Source organism: Pleurodeles waltl, chromosome 3_2, assembly GCF_031143425.1.
Source record: "Pleurodeles waltl isolate 20211129_DDA chromosome 3_2, aPleWal1.hap1.20221129, whole genome shotgun sequence".
NCBI lineage: Eukaryota > Metazoa > Chordata > Amphibia > Caudata > Salamandridae > Pleurodeles > Pleurodeles waltl.
This window is the reverse complement of record NC_090441.1, coordinates 29,378,345-29,405,668: the sequence shown is the minus strand read 5'-3', so window position 1 is coordinate 29,405,668 and position 27,324 is coordinate 29,378,345. Positions and strand designations below refer to the sequence as shown.

The following is a 27,324-nucleotide window of genomic DNA, read 5'->3' as shown; positions in this document are numbered from 1 at the left end:
ACATATTTGTAGGACCACAGTATTTGTTCGCAGAGCTGCTCAAGCTGCTTTGCCCACTAGCTAAATGAGACTGGCTTATGGGTTTTTAAAAGATAAAGGTTTCCATTAATAACATACAACCTATCTAGCAAGCCTTTGCTCTTAAAATGATTTGCCTCCAAACTCTTCTTGGAATTCCTAAGCTGGTTTGTTTTTTCTTATAGCATCCTAGTGCCTGCTTCATTTCCAATGAACGCACAGCTTGATACGATTGGGAGGTTGAGCTCAGATGAAAACACTGCAATCTGATCAATGTGAAAGACTGAATAAACCACTATAAGAACTAGCATGGGATCTGTGCCCAGCATCCCACCTTTTCTCACATTCAAGATACTACATAACTTAGGCCCCACCCACCAAAACAGTTACATCTCTTCAGTTCAATTTTGCAAACTGAAAGGCTCAAGGGGTAGATTGTAAGGGACTGCAATATTGCCTGTGCAGATTTACATGCACAATTCAATTTTGCATGGGATCGTACGAGTGCTTGTGCAAATTTGCAGTGAATGACCAGTACAAACACATTTTAACTGGCTGACAACTGTCAACACTGCAATACAAGGTAATACAAATACAAATAGAACAGGAAAAAACTGCAGGGAGGGTGGGTGCAGTCCAACATAATTAGGGTGCTGGTGGAGTTGCATTCATTTCCCACAGGTTAGACGTTTCTTCTTCATACACATCCCGCACAGAAGCACAGTGCAAATGGAAACGTCCCAGAAGTAGAGTTAACCTGATCCAGCAAGGTCCAGTGGCTATTTGCAATCAGAACCTTACTTAAGTCCAATGAGAAGTAATAATTTAGTTACAACTTGCTTTTTCGACCTTCACAAACGTCATTGATTCCTACAACATCTAGTATGTATGCAACAGAAACAGCTTGGACTGGTTAGTTCCCTAAAAGTCTCCAGACTATCTATCCCCCTAGGCGTTGGTCAAGAGTGTAGCTTCCAAAATAAAAACTGTCCACTTTGAGACATATCCTGCATGAAAGGAGGGGGGGGGGGGGGGGGGGAGAGTTGGGGTTCTCCTCTGTAGAAAATTTGAAAACATGAAGCAAAATGGTAAATCTATTAGCACAGTTTTAAATGTAAATAGCAAAAAGTTTCAACTTTTCCAGCCAGTTCTTAAAAGACAGCTGTGAAATAATCAAAAAGATCAATGACTGCCTACTGAAACTACCCCTCCCAAGTGGTAGGGAAAAGGTCTGAAAATATTGGGCCAAAATATTCATGTACAGCAAAAATGTCAAATAAGTTGACTAAAACACTCTAGGTTACACAGCCAGTTCTAATGAGGTTATCAACTTTTATGGTGTGCCTTACAAGTGTGCTCCTCCCCTACTAGATACTAGGGGTTCACCTCGCAACAAAATCTGGGAAAGACTGGTGACAAAATGGAATATTTTCAGTCAAACAGCTGCGAAAATATAGGTTTTACAGGGAATTCACCTAGTCTGGTCATGCATTATGATATGGCCTTCTTTTCAAGGTGAGTATAGCACCAAGCTCCTTCTAAACACATTTCAATGAATGCATTTTTACTGATAATTTACCTGGAGGGCACTGGATCTCACACATACTGCCGGAAGACAGCAAGACTACCCCTTACGTGTGATTAATCTCATAGGCTCAGATACTAGAGCTGCCACAAAGGTTCAGATACATATATATGATATATATATATATATATTTGTTTTGGGGCCTTGATTACCAGTTGCTGATAATATTCCGACCCATGCGTAAACCCCTGTTGAATTATGAGTTGAAGGCATTTCATACATCCAATATTTATTGAATGCGTTAAATAACCGTCATTTGCCGAGAAGATTGACCATAGCTAAGGTAGGCCTGCTACCGCTGGTTGCCATCTTGGTTTGTGACACTTGACATTTTATTTCTAGGTGAAGCTGGAGTCTTAGTTATCACATGCAATGTTCTTTTGCTATCTTTCTCATGTGAAAAAATGCTTTCTTTTTTTGGGGGTTAATCATGGAATGATTTAATGAGTAGTTCATTCACGGAGACACCTGCAGAGTTAAGGCTGGTCTCATTTTTGTTACAGATAGTGTAGGTTTGAAGGACGCTGATAAAAGCTATATTGTGAGGAATCCGGAGAACCTAACTGATTGGACAGTCTTATGATAACTGCATGTAGGTGTGCAGGACATTAGAATTAAGTGACTTAATTAGTGCAGTAGAGATTATACCCCAAACTGGTTTTCGATGTAATTTAGAGCACAGCAAAGTAGGAGATAGAGTGCTCTCCCAAGTGAAAGAACTGAGTTTCTTTCGCCCTTTCCGTTTGAGATGACTCCTTGCTGGTTGGCCCTGTGGTATGTAACATATTGATTACATTTTGGACTGCTTGAAAGTTAAAGCATATGTATTTTGATCATTAAATGATACTAATCTGATTTTATGATTTGAAACATAATCATTTCTACCTTTCTTGTGGAACCCCATGTGCTTCACATTTATTGAATGTATTTTGCTGACCAAGCACAGTTGCAAACTTTGATTCATTTATGGGATCCGAAATTTGCACAAGGAAAAGTGCTAACAGCTGTTATATTACGTTATGCATATTTATATGTTATATTATATGAATTTATATAGCGCATGGCTACCCAAAGGTCTCCCAGCGCTTGTAGCTAAAACATTAGCAAAAATGAGAGAAGAGGGAGTTACGTTTTAAGTAGCCAAATCTTTAAAACCTTGTTAAAATTCAGTTCATGGCTGATTACTCGTAGGCCAAGAGGTAAGGAATTCCACAGCTTTGCCCCCTGGTATGCTAAAGATCTTCCACCCCATCTAGCTTTCTTCACTTTTGGGGTCACTGTCAGCCAGGCCGATGAGGATCAAGAGGTCTGTTAGGTGAATAGAAGGAGGCTAGGGTCCTCAGCATTACTGGACCTCTGTTATGTAGTATTCTATGCATATGGCACAGTGTCTTGAATTGTATCCTCTTGGCCACAGGAAGCCAATGAAGCAAGGAAATTACAGATCTTGTAGATTCATGTTTAGGGATGTTCAACAGCAGACGTGCAGAAGCATTCTGAACTATCTGCAATCTTTTAATTACACATCCTGGTGCACCAAGGAACAGTGTATTTCCATAGTCCAATCGTGAACTAATCAGTGCCTGTATAATAATTGTTTTCACTATGAAAGGTAAGATTGGGAAGACCCTCCTTAGAAGCCTGAGGATGCCAAAGGAAGTAGCAGGTATTTTGTTGCCTTGATGAGCCATGGATAGTTGTGGATCAAGCCATACACCCAGACTTTTAATAAGTCCTTTGTTGGGAGGTAAGGATCCCAGGCCCTCCATGATTGATGGATTGGGAACGGGCTTTGTGTGTTGTCCGAGTATCATCACCTCCGTCTTATCATCGTTAAGTTTTAGCTTACTTCTAGACATCCATGCCGCCACAGCTTGGAGGCAGGGGAGAAGTGATGTGCCTTTAATACGGGAGTCTTTAGATAGAGGTACAACTAGCTGTGTGTCATCCGCATACGACACCAAGGCTGGTCCAAAGGTTTGACTATTTCTGCCAGGGGTTGCACGTAAATATTAAAGAGAGTGGGGCTAAGGCAGGACCCCTGTGGAACTCCGTAGCTATTATTAATACACTCTGAAAAATAAGATCTATCTAGAACTTGAAATGTTCTATTCTTGATAAAGGAGATGATCCAGTCTAAAGACAGCCCAGATATTCCAGTCTTTTGTAGCCTATCAATTAAAATGTCAAGATCCACTGTATCAAAAGCGGTGCTCAGATCCAGGAGGATAATAGCTGTCTCCAGGCCCTGGTCTAGGCGCCTTCTGGCCTCTTCTGTAACCGCAATCTGTGCAGTCTCAGTACCATGTAATGGTCTGGAGCCCATTTCAGTGGCGTGTAGGATATTATTATCCTCCATAAAACTGGACAGTTGGGTGTTGACGTGTTTTTCAACTATCTTGGACAAAACAGGCAACAGAGAAATGGGCCTATAGTTTCTAGGCAGTACCGGATCAAGATCAGGTTTCTTTATGAGTGGTTTAACAATCACTTTTCCACTGCTCTGGCACTACGCCAGAGGACAGTGAAAGATTAATAAGATCTGTAATAATAGGAACCGTCATTGGCGCATCCAGCGTCAGTACTTGAGGAGGAGCTGGATCTAGAGGAGATCCTGATTTAAGGGTTGAGAGATATCTGCTGACATCTTCTTCCGATATCAAAAGGAAGTCTGATAACATCGCGGGGGCCATAAACTTTTGTTCCGGTGTCTCCGGAGCATAGTCAGTAGCAGGAGGGAAGGTGGAGTAGATGTCTAGTACTTTTTGTTGGAAATATGAAGTGAGGTCATTAACATGTTCCTGCGATGCTTCTAGAAGCATCGATTCCTCTTGAGACTACGTAATCTCATTGAGAACACGAAAAATCTCTTTGGGAGAATTTGCCGCCTGCTCAATTCTTGAGGAGTAATATCTTGTTGGGGCTATTTTTATCTCTGTATGATAGGACCAAATTGCTTTCCTATATTCTTGTTTAACTGCATCATCATATGACTTTCGCCATCTCCTTTCCCATTTTCTATATTCTCTTTTAAAATGTAGGAGATGAGGAGTAAACCAGGAAGAGTTCTGCCTACGTCGTCCTTTCCCTTTGGAAGAGAGCGGTAGGAGAGCATCTAAGCTACTGGTAATCCATTTGTTAAGACTCTGACAGGCCCTTAACATTATTCTGACTAGGTGGTTTAAACTTTTCTAAGATGTTAATCCAGTCATCAGCTTTAAGATTATGCCAGCTTCTGGTAGGTGGAAATGCGTTATGGATCAGTTTCCTATGCCTAGGCATATCTAATTCAATTGTTATCAGAAAATGATCAGACCATGCTAAACGGCGTGATGGCATAGATTTTAATTCTTTAACATTTGAGAAAACAAGATCAATCGTATGACCACTGTTATGCGTTGGGCCCTTAATCAGCTGTACTAAGGTAAGGGCCTCCATGTCAGAGAGCAGAGATTTAGTCACTGCATTGTCCACCTCCTCTGCATGAATATTGAAGTCACCTAATAGGGTGAAATTAGGTTTAGAGGAAACCAGCTCAGCAATATTCTCTGTCAGCGACTGCAGAAAGTTTCCAGTAGGACCAGAAAGCGCTATAAACCAAGGCAGCTGTCAAGGTAAATTGAGGATTCAAACTGATGGGGAAATATATACTTTCACTTCCTGTAATCTGTAGAAGAAGTGAGTTGACTGTGAGGTTATTCTTATAGATTAATGCAATGCCTCCCCCTCTGGCAGAGGCTCTATTGAGCCTGCCTATTCGATATCCATCGGGTATTGCTAAGGCAACATCGGGAATCGAGCCCTCGTGTAGCCATGTCTCGGTTAGACAGAGCATCAAAGGTTTAGTCTGTTCTATTAGTAAGTATATATCCAATGTATGTGCTACCAAGGATCTGCAATTGGCTAAGAGAATCAGATTTTTATTATCTTCCTCGACTATTGACTCCAAATTGTCCCGAATAAGTTGCGGGGACCACACGCACACAGAGCATTGGAGTTCAAGATTCACAGGGTTTATGCTGTGTGTGCAGATACTCTGTGTATCGGGCTTAAGAGCATGAAGGACATCCGAGGTATACTTGATTTTTTCCTCTTTGATAGGTACACGGGCATAGGGACTGGGCAGTTCTAGCGCGGACAGGTGCAGACGGGCTTGCCTTAGGCACGCCTTTAGTGCGCCCGCTGCGCGCAGCTTGCATCTGGGCTAAAAATAGTCTGGATGGAGGAGTCAGAGAAAAAGACTGTACCGCCAACCAACCTAAAATGGCAGCTGTATTAGAGGAAGAGTAAAAATGGTGGGCGGAAAGACTAAAAATCAAGAATTCCCTACCCCTCTCGGCCACTGAACATGGACCTAGGGGTGGGAGAGATAAAAGAGTTGTCCCTACAGAGTTGTTACACACTCTTATATGGCGACCCTATCAGTTTATTTCCATCAAATGTCAGCGTTTGGCCAGTGTCATAATAAAACAAATCTTTTTAGTTTACAAAAAATAAATAATTAGGCAGTTTAAAAAAGCATCCCCCGCTTTCAATTTAGCTAAAAAAACGCGTAGCATAGACAGCTCTTACCTACTTGTTTTCACACGCTGTGCATAGCTTGCATCTGGGCCAAAAATAGTCCGGACGCTGGAGTCCAAGAAAAAGACTGTACCGCCAACCCACCTAAGATGGCTTATGTATTGGTGCTTAGAGGAAGAGTAAAAATGGCGGTCGGAAAGACTAAAAATCAAGATTCCTCTACCCCCCCTCGCCACTGAACAGAGACATAGGGGTGGGAGAGATAAAAAAAGACATATATACATATATAGAACACTAATAACCCTTTATGGTATACAGGCTGTGTCTTCCATGGGATGGTTACACAAAAAGCCAGGACTTCAGCTTCTTGGGGAACTTGAGAAATGATGAGGAGGCTCTGATGTGATGGGGCAGGTTCTCCCAGGTTTTGGGGGCAATGTCAGAGTGCACGCCCTCCAGTTCTGTTCTTGTATATGCGGGGTACCTGTGCTAGAGACAGTTGTGCAGAACTGAAGTGTTTGGAAGTTTATGCAGCTATTGAGGTAGGCAGGGCCTATACTGTGTAATGCTTTGTGTGTGTGAGAGTAGTTTGAATTGAGTGCGCTTGTGTATGGGGATCCAGCGAAGTGCTTTGAGGTGTGGGGAGATGTTGTGGCGAAGTAGGTTAAGGACGAGTCTTGCTTCCTCGATCTGGATGATTTGGAACCTCTGCAGGAGCTGTTGGGTGCTCTCTGGGTAGAATGCGTTGTTATAGTCGAGTCTGCTAGTAATCAGGGCCTGTGTTACTGTTTCCTGGTATTCTCTGGTAGACCCTTCAAGATATTTTCGTAGCATCCTCGTGGTGAGTAAGCAGGTGGAGATCACCGCCAGAATGGGCAAGTACAGTAGAAATCAGTGTCCCTGCACTGTTTTCCACACATTTTTGCTACACGACAAAGACTTTTTCCAGATAAATTCTACAGGGTTTTCAATGCTGAAATGTGCCCAGGGGAGACCCGAAGGTGCAGGTTTTCTTGCAAAACCTGAATCAGCTAGTTACTCTCATTAGAGGTCAAACCTGAATAAGGGAAATCCATATGGTATGTCTTACCATATTTTTATTTCCTCCTTTGTCTAAAATTCTCTCTTCGTCAGCAAGAACGTCATCTTGTCAGACACATGTTTGTTAGGAACAGGTTGAACATCTCCACATGCATACACTTCAGCACATATCAAACATATGTACAACCCTTTACTTTCACTTGCATTAGTATATTTTCCCTGTAATGGGTGAACAATTAAGTGTATGGTATGCCTACGCACTGAACCTTTGGATTGGCAAATATTGTTTAAGGGGAGTCCATAGCTCTTTAGGAAAAGACCCTTGGCTGGGAAGCAGGGTGACTCGTTAGCTGTTATCATTGCAGTATATCAGATATTTGATACAGTTGTCTATCCTGTGATGAGGCCCGTGTCCCTACACATTGCAACTCTTCTCATTAATAACAAGGCTAGGCAGTGAAGAATCTCACTCCTGGAAGGATTGCATGCATTTGGTTCAAGGATGGATGTGGACCCTCTATGAATTAAGAATGAACTAAGGGTCAGCCTGCCTGTAAACTACTTATGTGGCAAAGAGTGCCTGAATACAAAGTAATGAATGTGCTAATATATTCTTGTTGTTGTGAAGTTTGGCATGCATGCGATGTTGAAGAGTTATCCAATGCAAATTACTTCCTAAAGTAAAGTGGTAAAAACCCCAGAGAAAAAGCAGGGGTTTGGTCCTGAAGAAAGCCACATCACCCATAGGGCTGCAATAGGTGACTGAAATATATAGACCAATTTTCGATGCAAATGAACACTAATTTCCCCTACAAACATCACCCATGTTTTCACCCTTACCCTGGCACCCTCAATGTTGGACTTTTTTTCCTTACGCAGGGTCATCCCTAGTTTTTTTGCCTGCTTCCTCCTGGTTTTTCTGACCTCTCGCTGTTGGCTCCAGGACTCTGAGCACTTTATCACTGCTGGCCAGTGCTAAAGTGCAGGTGCTCTCCCATCTAAAGTTGGTATGATTGGCTTATACCTAATTGGCATATTTAATTTACCTATAAGTCCTGTATACAGTAGTATCTCTATACCCAGGGCCTGTAAGTTAAATACTACTAGTGGGCCTGCAGCGCTGCTTGCGCCACCAACTGAAGTAGACTTTCAAACCTGTCTCAGGCCTGCAAGCGCAGGGTCTGGGCGCGCTGTTTTCTGCCACAGGGACCTGGCATCTAAATTTACTTGCCAGGCCCAGAATTCCCCTTTTACTACATGTAAGTCACCCATAAGGTACGCCCTAGCTAGCCCTATGGGCAGGGTGCCATGTATGTAGAAAGGCAGGACATGTGCCATGGTGCGTGGCCTGTCCTGGTAGTGACAAACAGCCTAACTTGGTGTCTCACTGCATGAGTGCTGCCTTCTCATAGGATCACATTAGAAATGCCTTATGCTTAAGGGGTTTTGTCTGATTTATGAGGGGTAGCGTAGGCGTGTTTGGTATGGTTGTGATGGTGATAATAAATGCTACTTACTGGTGTAGGTGTATTTTTAACTACTATCACAGAAATGCCACTTCTAGAAAGTGTGCATTTATCTGTGCTTATGACTCTGGTGTTTTGCAGCTGGACTCTAATCCACATCTGGCCAGAGTGATAGTTGGGGCTTTGTGCATACTTTTCAGACAGCCTGTACACAGGGAGGGTGGAAGTGTAACAGAGGAGCATCTGTATACTGAATAGTCTTCCTGGGCTGAGAGAAGGGAGAGGCGGGGCACACCTACATTTGTAAAGGCTGTGCCCTGGCCTCACACAATAGGGTCGTTAACCCCCCCACTGATGTTTGGAGCCTATGCTGAAAGGAGAGAGGGGGCACTCCCAGAACCAGTTGTAACTGGCTGGAACCTCCTCTCCCTACCATTGCAAAACAATGTAAGGACTGAGTATAAGTATAGGGTAATTTTCCCCACAATTTGGAGACTCTTGGAATCATCTTGGAACTGGACCCCAGAGGCTAAAGGGACTCACCAGGAACTGCCATGGACTGCTGCTGCTGTGCTGACCTGTGACCTCCCTGGTCACTCTGAAGGACTTGCCACTTGCTGCCTTTCCCTTGTGCTGGCCTGTTGCTGGGCCCTCCACCTGAGGACCTTTTCTTAAGACTCTGCTCCCCAGGGGCAGGGTGCTCTGGCCCCTGACCCCTGCATCCATCATTAGCACGAAGAGTGCTTCAAGATCCTTTTTTTGACTAAGCGCCTTGGAAACTGCTTTATATCTGGAGGCCTAGCGCTTGAGGTAGAAAAGCGCTGCCTCTGTTGGTGGCCTAGTGCTTCAATTGCGCTTTTTGCTGTGCCAAAGAATCACCGCCACGACCCGGGTTTCCTTTGTGGTGCCCACGCTCTTGACAGAGCGTGTCCTGGTGCCCGAGATCACCCCCGCAGCCCGGGGAAGCTGTATCTAAGAAGCGCGAGGAAACGCGCTGTCTAGTGCCCTCGGGGCACGAAGAAAATCCTTTTTAATGATCACGGAGCAAGTGTACTCCTACTGGTGCACCCGGGGCGAGGTCCGCTCTTTAGAGCTCCCCCGGGCACCGAAAGGCCCTACCTTGGGCCAGAGCGTCATCTGGACGAGAGGAGAGGACGACGCCTCTCCCTCGTCCATTGAAGCCTCGGAAGGCTTCAGTTGAACTGTGGGCGGGCAGCAGGCTCATCGGAGGCTTGCCTGCACCGCAAATCCTTCAGGGCCCCTACGAGGGCCAGTCTTAGCAGTATAGGTATCCCCCCCCCCCCCAGTAGAGGGCCAGGTCAGGCCCGGGGGAGACCCTTGGGGATCACGGGCCCCTGGAGGGGCCTGCAACAAAGTGGGAGGGGGTGCGGGACGCCCCCGTCCTTCCCCCTTATTGCAAGGATGTTGGCCCCCCCTTGTGAGGGCTGGTTGAGGCCCAGGGGGGCCCCGAGTAATCACGGGTCCCCGGAGGGGCCTGCACACAAAAGAGGAGGTGCGTGCAGCCCTCCTCGGGTCTAAAAGATAAGGGGTGCCCCCGTTTTGCACAGAGGAGCGCCGGGGGCCCCATTTTTTCACCTTCTTCACTTGTTGGGCATTGGAGGTGCCTTTATCACCAGAACAGGTACTCCTTAAAAGCATCCATATATATATTATCTAAAGTTCTTTCTAAAGACTTTGCAAATTATTATATGTTGCCTACCTGTTTTATGATGTTTTTATACATGTGTACAAATGTTCCTTTTATGGACATGCTTGCTAATATGTTTTTCTAACTTGCCATATGTTTTCTAATGTTCCTACTATGTTTTTTTTTAATGATATTCTTATGACAAGTGCTTTGGTGTAATAACGTGTTTGCCTGACTACTGCTTATGTTGCAGAATACTGAGTAACCTGTGTGTTATGTGTGACTACTGCTGGTTTGCAGAGTAACTAATGTGTAATGTTCTGACAACTGCTAAGGTAGCAGGATAGTACTGATATGTGATGTTTAGTCTAATGCTTGCGTTGGGTACAATACAGTATATTTCCATATAATCTGGTGTTGTGTTTCCTTTGTGGTGGGGATATTGTGTCACGTGTGCTGTGTGTGTTGTGCAAACGCTTTACACATTGCTTCTGGGATAAGCCTGACTGCTCGTGCCAAGCTACCAAGGGGGTGAGCAGGGGTTATCTTGGACGTGTAACTCCCTTGCCCTGACTAGAGTGGTTAAGTTCTACCTGGCTGAGGTGCATACCCAAGCCAATCAGAAACCCCATTTCTAACACTCAACACATGAAATTTGGCTGAGGGTGCACAAGTCCATTTTAAACTGAGTTCTTCAGATCCCACTGCCAACAGTACTGGGTAACAGCTCTGCTGAGGCTGAGCCCACCCAGACAAAGTAGATGCCTGGGTGAGGACTCAATGAATAAAAATGCCATTAGAAACTTCTAGTGGGTGAGAGCCCTTTTAATAAATATAAAAGGATTCTGATCTGGAAAGTCTGGGGAAGAGTTGGATGGTTTTGGACACAACTACACAAACCAGTGGGCTCACTATATTGATTTGATTCACTTATTGAGACATGTCTGGTTTGTGCATAGCAGAATGTCGCCTGTTCATAAGTTAATGCTGAGCCCAAAACTGTTTCTACTAGTGCTTTGCTCCAGAGTGAGATAGCAGCTGAGTTGTGATAGCCAATCTATACATCCTAGATAATAAATGATGGGCTCAGGGTTTGTGAGACTAGTAAAAGGGTGGGCATGATATTGGGTTCTTTCAGGAACTGTGGGAATGCAGTTTCCAGGGTTTTGTATTTTCTGTAATATATCAAGGTGTCCAGTGCCTCACCTAATTCTCTAGTCCCCCCTGAAGTGTTCCAAGTCTCTCACCTCCTTGTTAAGGAACAGTTTGCCTATGTTTTGAACACTAAGCCTAAGGAGCTGCACGCAAGCCTTGGGTTTACAGGTTACTTCACGCCAGAGGTTTCTCTCATCGGGAATCGAAGGGGGATATAGCTTTGCTAGACCAGTCTGTGTGTGGCCTATTGCAATGAGTACATGTGGCACTTTTCCATGTCCATCTCCTCTTTAGGTCTATACGTCTGTCTCATTAATGTCACTGCAGGGACAGGATGAAGCCGTCTGGATTTCAGCTGCCAGGTGCTTGATATCTTGGGGTCCATGTGCCCAATAATGGGAAAATTACGCTTGAGCTGTGTGATAGTATAATTCCAGATTTGGTGCAGACAATCCCTCCACTCCATGTACAGTGTAAGGGTGTTCCAATTCACTCTGGGAGCACCCAGGGGGCCACATAAAATATCAGACATTGTATTTTAGGAATGCAATAAACATTTGGATATTCTTTATCTCACTAAAAGTGGCAAGACGGGGAAAGGAGATTCTTTAAATTAATTTTGTTGTGTGGGGCAACTACTGTCTTGTTGCCCTTTATGCTGGCCTTGAGGGTAGGGAATGAATACCGCTGCCCATTACGTTCCAGGAAATCTGTAGATGTATGTTATTGGGAGTATAACGAATGCACTCAAGATGCACATTTCACAAAGCAGAGATGCTGATGTTTTCTTGGACAGAGGTTTATCAAGCAATCAAAGTACTACAAAACTACAAAGACAGAGGCATAGGAAGAACCACAGGAGCCCCGTCACAGTATAGATCACCACATTTGTGGTAGAGACATCCAAATAAAAAAAAGTGTTCTTTGAACCAGCATGTCCTTGGCACTTCTAAATAACAAGACAGTCCAAATTTTCTGAGCCATCTGTGACATCGTACTCTGTAGGGGTACTGGATGATCATGCCTCAAACATAACAGTATTAGATCTGTGCCTTAGAGGCCTAATGAGTATTAACACATTGCATGCCAATGCACAACACCATTACAATAGATTTTCTTGAATTATTTACACTGTCATAATTCGAAGAGTATATATTGGCCCAACCTGGCACCTAGCCAGAGAAAAGTAAAATTCAGCTACATACTCTGATTCTCCAAATCTGGCAATATGGCTTGAGAAACAGAGTTGTGTGATACTACAGGTGGCTGGAGCAGGGAGTATACACCTGTGACAGATGTCTACGACAGATTGTGCCTCTAGTTATGCTAATGTACCCACTCTGTGCTAAGGGGCAGGGAAGAATACTGAAGGAGGAGCTAATCCTTTTTGGTATAGCCAGCAAAGCAAATGTTATTGGTTTAAGACTTGGATAATGCATCACCATAGTTTTGTCTGTAAATGGACTGCTGAAGAGGATTACAAAATCCATGTGAATATCTGAATCTATTGTATTGTATTTATAGCTTTTCTGACGAAATATGGTGGTTATTGTTGTGTAAATGTTTGCATTGATTTTTGCCCAAAAGAAAATCAACATTTTGAAAGTCTACTCAAATCCTGGATTACTTGACCATTAACCACTGATTAAATGCTGACAACAACTATATCCATGGACTACATTTGACCATCATACTCTATGAAAGCAAGTTCTGTAGGCAATGCAGTGACAACAATGCATCTTCTTTTCTTCTGGCTTGCAAAAACAATTCTGATAGCATTGCAAAAAAGAAGCATCTCTTTCCTATTTTAATCTTTTCACTTGTGACCCTTCTTTTCGAGGATAGACAGAGAAGCATTCAACAATGTTTTTGCTGCAGCAGTGACTACACACGGATTATATGACTGATTAGATGGCTAATTTAAATGTGCTGTTTTTTGAGGCCCTGAAAGTTCAAACATTTTGTATAAACATCCTGGATGTGATTATATTGAAGGATTATGGAGGGGAAACTGGTAAAGCCTTTTGTCATCTTTTTCAAAACTGATATGAAAGCAATTAATGAAAGGTTCACACTTAGGGCCTGATTGCGACCTTGGCGGATGGGATAGTCTGTCACAAATGTGATGGATAACCCGCCCGCTGTTTTACAAGTTCCATAGGACATTTGTGACAGGGTATACCATCCACCGAGGTTGTATTCAGGCTCTTAGATCCTGCTCAACACTGGATTATCCTATTGTAACCTGACATCTTTTTCAAATTGGGGTTTTCGCAATGCAGCTGTCAAACAGACCTTCTGCAAACAATATGCATTGAATGGGCTTTGGACATGCACCTTTCAACCACTGGCTTTCTTTGACTAGCCTCTTTGAGCCCTTGTCTTGAGGCTTTGTCAGTCTCATCTCACTTGATGCAGCCGGGGGAATGTCGTATATGTAAACATCATGCAGCTGATCTACTTCGTAGATTATGGGGCTCAGCAGAGATGGATTTTTAGACCAAGGTGAAGGGCTGCCTAGAAACAATCCCTTCACTGAAAGTCACAAACAGTTAGGAGCGCACCTGCCTAACATCCCAGCAATTAATCTCCCCCATTGCATCATGGTAGATGTAGTTTCTTCAAAAAACGAACTCCATTAATTTTTAAATATTTCACCTCTAAGTAGGTACAGCCTTTACTGTGCATCTCTGGACACATGTGTTTCTGGGTTAATCCCTTCTTCAGCAGAGAACAAATTTGCGGGGTGCTGGAAATGCTGCCATTAATCACCCGGTTTCAATACCTCTTCACTGGCATGCTGGTGCCTGCTCCAGAGCTCGTCAGCCCAGTAGCTCAAGGGAGCCTTTTTAAAGTCACAAACAGTTAGGAGCGCACCTGCCTAACATCCCAGCAATTAATCTCCCCCATTGCATCATGGTAGATGTAGTTTCTTCAAAAAACGAACTCCATTAATTTTTAAATATTTCACCTCTAAGTAGGTACAGCCTTTACTGTGCATCTCTGGACACATGTGTTTCTGGGTTAATCCCTTCTTCAGCAGAGAACAAATTTGCGGGGTGCTGGAAATGCTGCCATTAATCACCCGGTTTCAATACCTCTTCACTGGCATGCTGGTGCCTGCTCCAGAGCTCGTCAGCCCAGTAGCTCAAGGGAGCCTTTTTAAAGTCACAAACAGTTAGGAGCGCACCTGCCTAACATCCCAGCAATTAATCTCCCCCATTGCATCATGGTAGATGTAGTTTCTTCAAAAAACGAACTCCATTAATTTTTAAATATTTCACCTCTAAGTAGGTACAGCCTTTACTGTGCATCTCTGGACACATGTGTTTCTGGGTTAATCCCTTCTTCAGCAGAGAACAAATTTGCGGGGTGCTGGAAATGCTGCCATTAATCACCCGGTTTCAATACCTCTTCACTGGCATGCTGAGATGCACAGTAAAGGCTGTACCTACTTAGAGGTGAAATATTTAAAAATTAATGGAGTTCGTTTTTTGAAGAAACTACATCTACCATGATGCAATGGGGCAGATTAATTGCTGGGATGTTAGGCAGGTGCGCTCCTAACTGTTTGTGGCCTTCACTGAAAGTGGAATGCTCCTTGAGTCATCGTGTACTGGGTCTACATTCTATCTTCAAAAAGGAAAAATTCTGGCACCAGTTTGCTTCACTGGTGTTGCTGCTGGATAAACGTAGAATAATGATTTACTGGACCCAGCCTTATGGTCCCTTTGTAGAACTGGGGTTAAGGGATGCCTGGGAATGGTTGTTAGCCGATGGGATTTGGCTCAGCATGGTGAAAATTGATGACAGGGGCCCTGAAGACATTTAGGATTGGCGGACACTCTGCTGCAGAAAGGCCTCAAAACCACTACTATTGTCGTCTCTGGGTGAGGCGTTCCCTCTGGATAGCCCAATCGCCTAGGCTATCTATGAGAAAGACGTGGGGCAGTGATTGCTATACCAAGGCAAAACTACTGGATGGAAGGACACGACAAGTGTCGATTGGATGCTAAATTGTACTGGGATCTACATGTGGGGGCGATATAACTGTTCATATGATGTTGCAAATGTTTACAAAATGAATAAACATAAATAAAACAATATAAAATGCCAATAAGCTATATGTGAAAAAATAAATGCTGGCCATTAAGACAAAAAAAGACTGATTCCGCTGCCTTGTTAGAAAGCACTTCACTATGGAAACAGCCTGATTGTATAATGCCAGAACCATTCACTGGAAGCAGTACCTCAGCATCCTGTTCTTCCACCAGATCAGTCTCCACCTGCTCGTCCACACTGTTGACAGAAAATATATTTCACCAATTGAGATTTAGAGATACCAGGAGCTGTGCGTTACATTATCTGGCTGCATTTTCAACCCCGGACACCCCAGTTTCGGCAACAACTAAAGGACTTCAGAACAGATCAGCATAGCTGCACTTTCCCCCCTGGCAGTGAAAGATGATGAATTCCAGCACACACCAAACCCAAAAAGCACACATTTACTCTTTACCCAGCCAAAAGGCAGGACTTACTAAAGCGAAACGAAACGTTTCTCATCTGCATGAAGAAATACTTTATAAGGAAAAGGAGTCTTTTCTGTAGACGTTCTTATTGAAAAATGACCTTAACTACTTCTAAGATTGTACTTACCCCACTCCTCCAGCCCTTTACCCATTGGAGTCTTAATAGCGGAAGAGGCATGAGCTAATGGCCAATTGAGAGGTAAAGACTTATGATAACTTCAAAAGGACCACAAATGCCGGAATTTATAAATTATGAAGGCAGGTAACTCTTTGGGACAGGAAGTTATTTTACACTTAGCATAGATACATATCATCTGCACTGTTGTGTTTTTTTCGCTAGGCCACTACTAGGCTGATGGAGTTATGTTGCTCCACAGAAGTCCATTCTGAATACTTACTTTTTAAGGTTTCATGTTGATGGAGGCACCCTAATCCAACTTGTGCGGCACATGGCACTATAGAAATAAATTAAACCAAAATATGTCTAAACTAGTAGAAAAACAGGTAAGTGATATGAATGTGAAATATTTAAGTAGCGCACAACACAGTCGGTTTTCTCTATGCGCTTTAATAACAGGTGTTCATGTTTTCCTTCTAGGAAGCATGATAGGCTGTGTCGACCCTGCCAAGGTTCAAGTCTGTGACCTCAACCCACTACTTTCTATTGTGTGGCAAAGTCACTGAGATATGGGAGGCTCACAATCATAAGCCTCTCGTATCTCCAGTGACCACATGGTGCAATGAAACAAGGAACAAAAACAGAACTAAATTGCCAAATGTTACAACTGTTATAAATCGTTGATGAGCGATCCTCTACTGTATCTGCGCTTTACTCTAAATTACAAATGCAAGTCACTGGAATTGTGTAGGAAGCTGGCTTTTTATGTAGTGGGCTAATGAAAGGGCGCACCATGCAAAACGTCCAGACGACCCCTATTTGGTTTTGCAGGGCTTTCTTTGATAATCTCAACTGCTCAGTTTGTGGTGGTGTGGTAGAGCAGGTTAGGCTTATTAGAGGTGAGTGTTAAGCATTTGCTGCACTCACAGAGTCAATAAATGATACACACACTCAAGAAAGAAATCTGAGACCAATTTATAAAAAATAACAGATTTTTAAACAATTTTAGACACCAAGATCATCAAAACCAGTTAAGTACTTTCAGAGTTATCAATTTTAGAAGAAAACATTAAAAATACACAAATAGCAGTTTATGAGGCATGCGCCTCGACTGCGGTAATGGTTTACTATGGAAGAGAAGACATTTACTGCCTAGGAGTACTTGTAGATAGAGTTCAGGGGTGCCCTGTGGCACTTAAGGTGTTAGTGGGCCAGTCCAAAGAACCACCAGCAGGTTGGGTTTACCGCCCCTGGTGTGTCCATGTGCAGTGGTGCTGGTTGGGTTGGTAGCCTCGAACGCTACACAATAGAAAACAATGGTCACCTGTGAACACAGGCTACAAGGAGGACTTGGGGACAAGTTCAGCAGAACCCCAAGGGAGGCTCAGCTCACAAGTGTCTTTAAAACAAGGGGGCACAGTCAGTTGGGCTTGGGTGCAGAGGTGTTTGTCCGACAAGTCACTTGCGTTGGAGGCTCTCATGCTTCTTGGGTTTGACCTGCAGAGGGGGATAAAACACAACAGTAGGCCCAATCTTGGTGTGACCTCGTCAGTCCTGAAATCCCACGTTCTGCAGGTCGGTTTTGGTGGTGGAGGTGTCCAGAAAGGGCACCCAACAAGCCTTGCTTGATGCAAGTGCTCCTGTATCAGGGTAATGGTGCAGGAAAGCTCCTGGAGGGTCTAGCAACTCGAAATTCAGCAGAGATGTGGGTAGAGCCACAAAACCTCAGTCTGGTGTGATGTTCCCTCAGAGGGCCCAAAGCCCAGCAAAACAGTGTACTGCACAGATGCTGTTGATGCCTGCAGTTGCAGGGGGATGACTCCTCTGCCCCAAGGGAGATGCTAACTGGTTGGTGAAGTGTTGGACTGTCACCTAAGGGTTTGGAAGGATGCACAGCTTTTGGACTAGTCAGGTCTGTGCAATTGCTGAGGTACCAGCAGCAGGGTAGGGTTTGGTGGAAAGTTCAGTTTAAGTCCTCAGTTCTCGGGGTGACTGCTCTTCTTTGTCCTTCTTCTGTTCCCAGGTAGATGAATCTGCATCTCTGGTGTTATTGGTACCCTAAATACTGGGGTGTTTATCAGAGTATAGGGTAGAAGACAATGGACTACTTACCTCTGGGATGACTACACCCCCTTTATGACCACGGCCTGTTGGGAGTGGGCATTACCTTAACCCAGGCTTCCTAGTTTCACCAAAAACAAGATGGTGAATCCTTTCCTCGACTATCCACTTCAGGTGGCCTCCCTTAGGGGTGTGTCTAGTCAGTTAAGTGTGCAAGCATTCTGCATACCTAATTTCCCACATGCTCTGGTGCCAAATGGGCCTCAGGACAAGGATGGCATTTCCCAGGTCTTGGAGAAGCCAGGGTCGTATATCAAAAGGTGGCAGATGCTTTGAAGCCTCTGGCCCATAAATGTTAAATTGCTAGCCATGCTCTTGGAGGAGGTGAGAACTCCTGCTGAGCAGGCATTGTTTCTAGCCTCAGAGAGCGGGCTCTCCCTTGCAGGGGTCAGAAACTCATCTCCAGGGGCAGGCTGGTCTACACCAGTCAGCCAGCACACTACAGGGCAGTATTAGCTTCAGGGGGCACCTCGTAGGTGTTCTATGGGTGCATGTCAGAATAAATCTGATACTGGCAGATGAGGTGTTTGGTGCCAAACACCAGTATCTTCAGTGAAGGCATCATGTAACTGGGTAACTCGCAATGACCAGTTCCCCATACATGTTCTCAAAATGGCTTACTACACACTTGCAATGCCTGACAATGGAACTAGGCATTACAGGGTTAAATCTGCTCATGCAGTTGTGCCCTCACATGTAATATAATGCAACCTGCCATAGGGCTCTAAGGACTGCAGTGGGGATGACTTACATATAATACATGCAGCGTTAGTGGGCATTGCACACAGAGGTGTGCAATGTTGTGTTTTCGGAATGGTTTGCACCATTTCAAACATCCGACAATGGTAGTCTGCATACAGTTTGTGTGAGGGTCCCTTAGGGTGGCATAATACATGCTGCACCTCTTTATTACCCATGCCATGGGTGCCAGGGGTACCATTTACTAGGGATTTACAAGGGTGCTAAAGTCCTTACCAATTGGGTTACACTTGAGCATTTGTCTTGTTTAGGGAAAGAGCACTGGCACTGGGTCTTGGTTAGAAGGGACCCAGTACACAACCAATCAACATCAGTATCAGTGAGCAAAAAGTGAGGGCGACCATGTCCAAAAAGTGGCACTTTCCTACAAACTGTTGTCATGTGTCGACCCCTATACAAACTGAGGGTCATCATCAAGGCAGAATAAATGAACCTGAGTGCTTTTTTCAGAAAGTAGCTGTGGCAGGGGGAAACATTTTGGTTGCTCTTAGGTTAGTGAGGGAGGTACTAAACCCCAAAAGATGGATGGAGACTGATTTACTAAACATCCAGAAGAAGTTTACATAGAAGGTAATCGTAGATATGGTTATTCACAGCAAAATGTTTCAATGAAAGGAAGAGTGTTTGAAGTCTGCCAAGTCGCAAGACCTGTTTAAGTCGTAATTGTAAAAGCATGCTCTGTGTAGGGAAAAGAGCTGAATCTAAGCAAGGGTTTGGTTTTTAGCACTCCAAGGCAGAAGAATTATGATTTGGGGAGGTACAGGATCAGTCATTGAACACCAATGAATTTGCATTTGTAATTTGGTATTTGGAAGTGGTTTATTTTGGGCGTCCCTTCCAAATACTGAATCGGTATGGTATGTATTAGTGTTTTGCAACCAAATTCCAGTCGCAAAACTGTAATACTTTACCACCAGTTCAAAGTAGTGGTAACCCATTCGCAAATGGGAAGACCCATTCACAAATGGAAAGATTCCTTCCCCTTTGAGAATGCTGAAAAAATATTTTTTAATATCAAACCCCAAATTAAACTTCAAAGTTTCATTTTTTTCTTTTTAAACACATTCCGTTTTCCCTTAAAAAAAAAAAATGCTTTATTAAAAAGCAATCACAGAAATAAACCTCAGCAGGCCACCATCCTTGTGATGGCTGTGATTAATATTCATGAGGTAGGCCATTTTGTGACCCCCTAGGAATTGCTACTTCAAAGATGTTAATTCTCTTACATCAGGAATTCGATAAGAATCGCAATTCTAGATTTTAGGAAATCTGTCCGTAGGCATTTAATTGCTCGTTCCTCTTTCGTACACCGCTTCTGTCTCTATTTCACTCTTACAGGCTCTTTTTCATATGTACTCTATTTTTCTATCTTTATCTTTTCAGCTCTGGGAAAAGGAGTTTTGATGCAATAATACACCCTAAATGACAAAAATGAGTTCCAGAGCCCATTCACAAGCACCCACCGACACAAATTAAGGGCTGTGGTTTTTGGATTATAAAATAACATGTTTGACGGAAAATATTATTCTAAGGTGTGCATCTGTTTTTGTCCCAGTACCAACTGCTGACAGGCACACATAGCCACATGCTCTCGCAGCACCGGACACGCACTGTCCATGAGGTATTGATGCAATGAAGCGAGTTCCTTACCTGGGGTCCTCAGCAGGTTCGGGAGGAGTTATAATGAGTGGAGAGCTTGGAGCATCTGAAAGGTAAAAAAAAAAATACATTTTCTACCAGAAAGACAAGTCAAAAAGACTAGACGTCTGCATCAGCTGGGTATATTTCTGTGGGTAAAGCTTATTGACAGTGCCTCTGAATTTGTTGCGCATTCTTACGTGATTGAAATGTATGTAAACCGTTTGTTTTGTTAACTGTTATACAGTCTCACATCAGTTTTTTTTTTTAAAGCACAGACGTTATTAAAACCCACATATGAAATACAGGTGTGCTTAGATGCCCAGGTTCAGGACCTGTCAAGGTCGACCTGAAATTTACTGATAAATTAGAGGAGATGGTGGGCCATGTCCTTCTGTCGAGGTACCACAACGTTTTCTGCCGAGAGCATGTGGGCCATTCCTTAATGGCGGGAATTCCGGAGAATGTAGAAGCTCGTGGCATTCGCAAACATTTTCTTAAGATCAAGAAAACAAGTTCTGCCCAGGTCTCTTCTATTCAATCCTTTCTACTAAGGGAGACAACAAATAATTCCCATGTTTATTAGTAAACCACATTTTTTTCTCGTAGACGTCCATCTACAGTATTTGCCAAAGGGTAAATTGGAAAAAATAACAGACAAATGCTCCTGAAAGGCCTGGAGTGATGGGGAACAGTCAGTCACACATTGGACTGGCCGGATATGGACATTTGTCTCTTTGACCGCATGGACCTCTTCAGACATCGATCTGGTTAGAACTTTACCAAATGCCCTGTTGTCCAACCCGCCAGCCACACAATCGAGTTCCCGGCTTACAGATATTCACCGTGGACCACACACTCTTTCCCGTATCATTAACAAACGATCCCACGCAGCCGTTCACTGAACTGTTTATTGCAGATATTTAGTCCCTTATAGATTTGTTTGAGAATAGTGCCCTAAACAAGAGCTCCAATGCTTGATAATTTAAGAAAATGCTCAAATATCTTAACATCACATCAGAAAGTCAAAATGTGCTAATAGTTCACGATTAACTTCTTCCCCGTGTTCAAAATCTCAGTTAGAGCCTTTAAGCATTCATGAAACTTTCCATTGTGCAGTAATGCCCCCCAGTGTCTACATTTCGAACTGCAAAAACTAAAAAGTATGTATTTTAATTTAGTGTTATATTTTGTAGGCAATCGTTTCGCGTTTATTTGAAGTGTACATTCAAGAGAATGTGATTCGTTTGGCAACGCCATAAACTTCCAATAGGTAAATTTATTAAGTAAATGCCTTTTAGTTTATTGAATAGTTTATGATATCGCTAATCCTTCGGATGATCTGAAAACAGTGACTTTCAATCCTATTATACCTGTCAAGTAGCCGGTAGGGGCTCGGTCACTACACAGAGCTGTGTGTAACCCGTTAACCACAGCCTTGCCTGCTGGTACTACTGAGACCATGCTTTCTACCTGGTAGGTTTTTTACACTGTGGTCTAGTTTGCTACGGTTGCCTCGTATGCATACTATGATCCTTTTGCAACCATCTTTCAGTAGACAATCTACACAAAGTTTTCTAATACACATCTGGATCTGCTGCGTGTTATGCCAGACTACATAAATAAATACATTTAGCAGCTACACCATGTTGATCAGAAACGGTTTACGTAGCCATAAAGGTGGTACATAAGTAATAAACTGAGGGTAGCTAACATGGTCTAGTGAAACAACAACTGAGGTGTGTATCACTTGTACCAATGTGTTGATCAGCTTAGGGCAGACAACTTCCGGTCACCAACTGAAAGGGCATATGGTGCATGCATTGCACCACAGTAGGTGAGTTATCTTTCTCGACTCTGCAGTTGCAGCAGAGGTCTCTTCAGTGCAATTTTTAAGTCATAAAGAAAGCGAATGACCTCAATGTCAGGGGGTAGAGATTTCCAGATAGAGAGGCCAAAAGGGAGAAGACCCAGAACCTGGAGGACACACGGGGCGTCTTAGATGCTGCTTGCAGGTTGTAATAAGTGAATCCTCAGATCCAAGGCTGTGTGATGTGTGATACTTTCCCAGAGGAGCTGTTGTGGACCAGATAATGTATTGTTTTGCACCCAAGGGTTTGCTATTTGAAATTGGCCCTAGTTTTTGAGTTGCAGCGCTAAAGGGAAAGGTAGGTGCTGAAAGCTGCAAAAGTAGGTCTCCCCTTTTCAAAGCTAACTAGCCGCAAATAAAAATGTAAGATACAAAAAAATATATACAACCGTCTCAGAGTTCTGGAAACATTTAAAATGATCTTCTGAAAAAGTACACAAATTCCGGTACAAATATTCGAACTTCAGAGAAAATCCTGCCTTGTTGGTAGGGGCACAAGGTCCGTGAACTCAAGTTATACTTCACAGAACTGGTTTGTTTTCAAAACGTTTGACTATCAACATGCCCCATAAATCATAACTCCTACCCACTCCTAAACAAACAATAAATTGGAGCTATAATGCCTTTTCATATTTTAAATGGAGGCCACATGTCGATAGACTGCGGAAATAAAATCAAGTTTGATAGGCTCACTCCATCTGAAACAGCGCACATAGGGCCAGATTTAGGTAGGTTTAATTTTGGGAGTTGCAAATTGTGAGTCCCAGCGACTCGCAATTTGCAACTCGCAAAATAAAATGCAGAAAGGTATCTCAGACACCTTCTGCGACTTGCTTTGGGGTCGCAAAGACTCACCTCATGAATATTAATGAGGTGGGTGGCAGTTTGCGACCCCATAGTGAGTCTAGGCACTCACAGGGATGGTGGCCTGCTGTAGTCAGCAGACCACCATGTCTGTGACTGCTTTTAAATGAAGCAGTTTTTTTTTTCTTTTTGCAGCCCGTTTTCCTTAAAGGAAAACGAGCTGCAGAAAGAAAAAATACCGAAACCATTTAGTTTCGGTTTTTTCAGAGTAGGCAGTGGTCCATAGGACCGCCACCTCCCCTTGCTTGACTGTATTTCAATACAGGGGGGCCGCGTGCCTGCACCCCACCCCTGCAGCCCCAGGGACCACCACCTCCCCGGGGATAAATTCACAGATGGAGGGGGCCATGTAGCTCCCTTAAGGAGCCAACGATGGCCCTGGGGACCACCACCCGCCAGGGCTGGCTCCTGCTATGTCCCCGAGTGCCCATCCACAGGACACAGATGTTTGCTTTTGCTTCTCCCATAACCAAAAGCAAACAAACTCTGCTTTCTGCAAGTGATGTCAAACAGCTCTCATTTGCAGAAAGCGGAGTTTTCATCCGTCTTCCCTGCATGCAAATATTCATGCAGGAAAGACAGATGAAAAAATTGCTATTGCAAGCAGGAATCTGCTATTATAAAGCAGGTCCCAGCTTGTGGGAGCAACGCCAGCACCCACAGGATGCGGGGAGCCGGCTAGGACCCCGGAGGCCTTGAGGCTCCCCCGCGGTCCTATCACTCACTCTCTCTCTCTCTCTTCCATCCCATTATGAGTCTCTCCATGCAATGACGTCAAACAGTAAGACTAGCGAGATGTTTAGTACGAATGTTATAGTTACCTTTGGATGCAGAGCAGAACATAGTCACTTTTGGCCAAGGTCTTGTGCTGTCACCGAGTAGGGTGAAGGGTCAAATCCTAGTATCACTTGGTAGTGTGTTTATTTATTTACTGATGTTTCGACTATTAAGCCTAGTGATGGAACATTCACATTTGTTTCCAATCACACATTTGGGTTGACAATCATAGGTATGCCTGAAGCTTCACAGTCAAGAGTCACCTATGGCCTAAAAGTTAAAGTAGTAGATCCCCACAGTGAAAATTGAGGATTCTGCTCCGGGTGTGCCCATGGTCATTCTCCTTCTTTAATTTTTTTTAACCTTGAAACCTAAAAAACTCTTTATCTCTCTCCCCCTCTCTTTCCCTTGTGCACCCACTCACAGACCCATTCAGACACACACGCAGCCACTCACAGAATCACTTAGAGCCTCGTGCACTCACTCACAACCGCACTCAGACCCTCACATGCCTACTCACAGACACACTCAGACTCTCACATTTCCACTCACAGACCTACAGAATCCCTCACAAACCCACTCAGACCCCAAAAGACACTGACGCACCCACTCTCACACCCAGACAGATACCCTCACAGCCTCTCTCACATCCACATACACCCTGTCACACTTATTCTCACACCCAGAGAGACAGGCCGTGGCCAACTCCTGCTGCACAAGGACAAAGCTCGTGCACAGTGAGGGATTGGGTGGTTAAGGGGTTTGGCTGCAGCATGTGGCCGCAGATCAGGCCTTGTGCCCAACCCCCACCGCGCACATCCAAAGGCCATGCATTGTGCGTATTTGGGTGGCTATAGGGGTTGGCTGCATGGCTAGTCACAGGCCAAGCCCTGTGGCCAACCCCCACAGAATATGGCCAAGGGCCATGTGCAGCACATCGATATAGGCGATGGCCGCAGGGCCTGCCGCCAACTGCCACGGTGGTTGGATTCACATATTGTAATGAAAATTACTTTACATTTAAAAAAACAAAGATTCACTGAAAAAAACAACGGTTACAGGGACGTTATAGCTAGGAAATAGAATTAAAAAAAAACAGAGAAATTCAATTAAAAAAACCAAAGGTTACAGAGCTGTTATAGTTAGGCTCACATTTTAAACATATAAAACCAGAGAAATTCACGTGTTACAGTTAGAGCTGTCTCAAGTAACTATAACATGCGTCCGTGGCATGCACTGCTAATTACCCCACAAATTACTGCACTCATGATAACATAATTGATAATAGCAATGTAATATTTGCAGTAAAAAAAAAATACCAAAAAAATGTGCATGGTGGGGTCGCAAGTTATAGTTACCTTAGGGCACAAGTTATAGTTACTTGAGATAGCTCTAACTATAATAGGTGAGTTTCTATGGCTTCTGTTTCCTAACTATAACATCCCTGTAACCTTTGGTGCTTTTCAGTGACTTTCTAAGTTTTTTTTTTTTTTTAATGCAGCAGAACCTAACTATAACCCAAGTGCTGGCAACCCCACGCCTTAGGCCGTGTGCAGAGGGGTGTTGGCCGTAGGGTTTGGCTCTCAGTGGTGGGAATGAGATATGGATGTTTTGCCAACTGTTAGTTGTACTTTTCATTGGTGTTCAATAGTTTATTTATCATATTTCATCCTGACTTTGAGCGGGAACAGATCTCTCTTATTCTGCTGATTTTGCCAAGTGTAAAGCTTCATGCTGAGCACTCATTTCCTTCAAACTTCTATTGAAGCTCAAACTCATGCTTACACCTTCTATGCTTGCCCTTTATAAATCCCCATTAAGGTTCTCTGAAGTAGCTTATGGTTAGATTAGACAGGTGAAGTTTCTTTATGGCACACCTGATTGCAACAATCTGTTTCTTTTGCATTGGGGCTGTTACTATTTTGAATATCATTTTATTACAACTTAACTTACTAGCACACTTTGGTCTCCAGACTGCATTGTTATACCTTTTAAATGTTTTCCTGCTTTAGACGTACACTGGTTGGATTAATGATTTAAAATAAACCTTTATAGTTGAAGGGTTGAAATTATGGATTGTTGGTCTTCATTGTGGAGTCACATTGGCTTCACAGAAAGGGAAATGTATTTCTGAGTTAGCTCCCTTATAACACTTTATGTCGGCTATCAAAGGTCCAAATGACCAATGGTGATATTTCTTTGACAATTTCACAAAGACACTGAGGTTCAGATCTCAACGCTCCATCAGGTCCGCAAACCATGTTTTGGGAATACAAAACTGAAATGGATGAAGGGAAATAAGTACACTTGGCAAATCAGATTCCTATAAAATTTTACATAGGGTCTGCATACTGTCCTCAAGCTCTGGTTCACTAGTTCATGGACCAAGGGTCCAGGCAACTAACTTTTACCTCTTTCCCCTCAAAACCCACCTACCACATTTCAGTAAAGCTAATTTCTTGAAAACTACTGAATGGATTTACACCAAACCAAGCAAATCTCTCTGGGTAGAGTTCTACCTTCATGCTAAGTTTACAGTAGTTCAGTTCAGCTTTTTTACTGTAGCAGAGAGAAAAAACGTCTTGTGGTAGTTAGAATGTAAAACTCTGCTTTTTTGATCCCCCTTTTGTTTTTCAATTTCTCCAGATGGATATGCCCGGAACCAGTCATGCAAAATCTAAACCTGTTAAACCTTTTCTTAAAAGATTTGCGTAGACTCGTCAAATGATACTAAAGTTATTAGCAAACCAAAAACAGCTTTTCAATATATATATACCATAACCAGAACTACAAAGCTGCTATCACAGTTTCTAACATATTAATAGAAATGCACCCATCTTTACTGAAAAGCTAAGTGAGCCTATTCTGATTAGTAGTAATAGTAGTAAAGAAATCCTTGGTCCAAGGCCTGACCAACTTCTACTTCCTTCACTCACCCCATGCCGTGCAGAATCAAGGCAGCACGCAGCTGATTATGTCTGATTATGGGATCAGCAAGGAGTATGGCCTAACGTCAAGCTCTGCACTCAACTCCCATTACACACTGCTGAAGGCTGTGTGCAGTGGGTTGTCTGTAAGGGGGCTTGGCACAACAGCCAAGCACTTCATGCAATCATTAATTTACTCCACAAATGAGCATCTTTAGAAAGTTGATGAATTCCTAAAAAACTATAGGATTTTAAGGAAAATGTAATTTGGAGGCACAGTAAAAAGA

At 43.4% G+C, this 27,324-nt stretch overlaps 1 protein-coding gene across 1 annotated transcript in view; it reads right to left on the bottom strand.

Annotated features, from left to right (window-relative positions):
- Positions 1-27,324, bottom strand: part of KSR1 (kinase suppressor of ras 1) — a 507,520-nt gene that overhangs the window by 63,868 nt on the left and 416,328 nt on the right. The window contains 2 exon segments of the mRNA XM_069226663.1: positions 15,685-15,733; positions 20,612-20,666. Of these exon segments, the coding sequence (XP_069082764.1) occupies positions 15,685-15,733; positions 20,612-20,666 (104 nt within the window).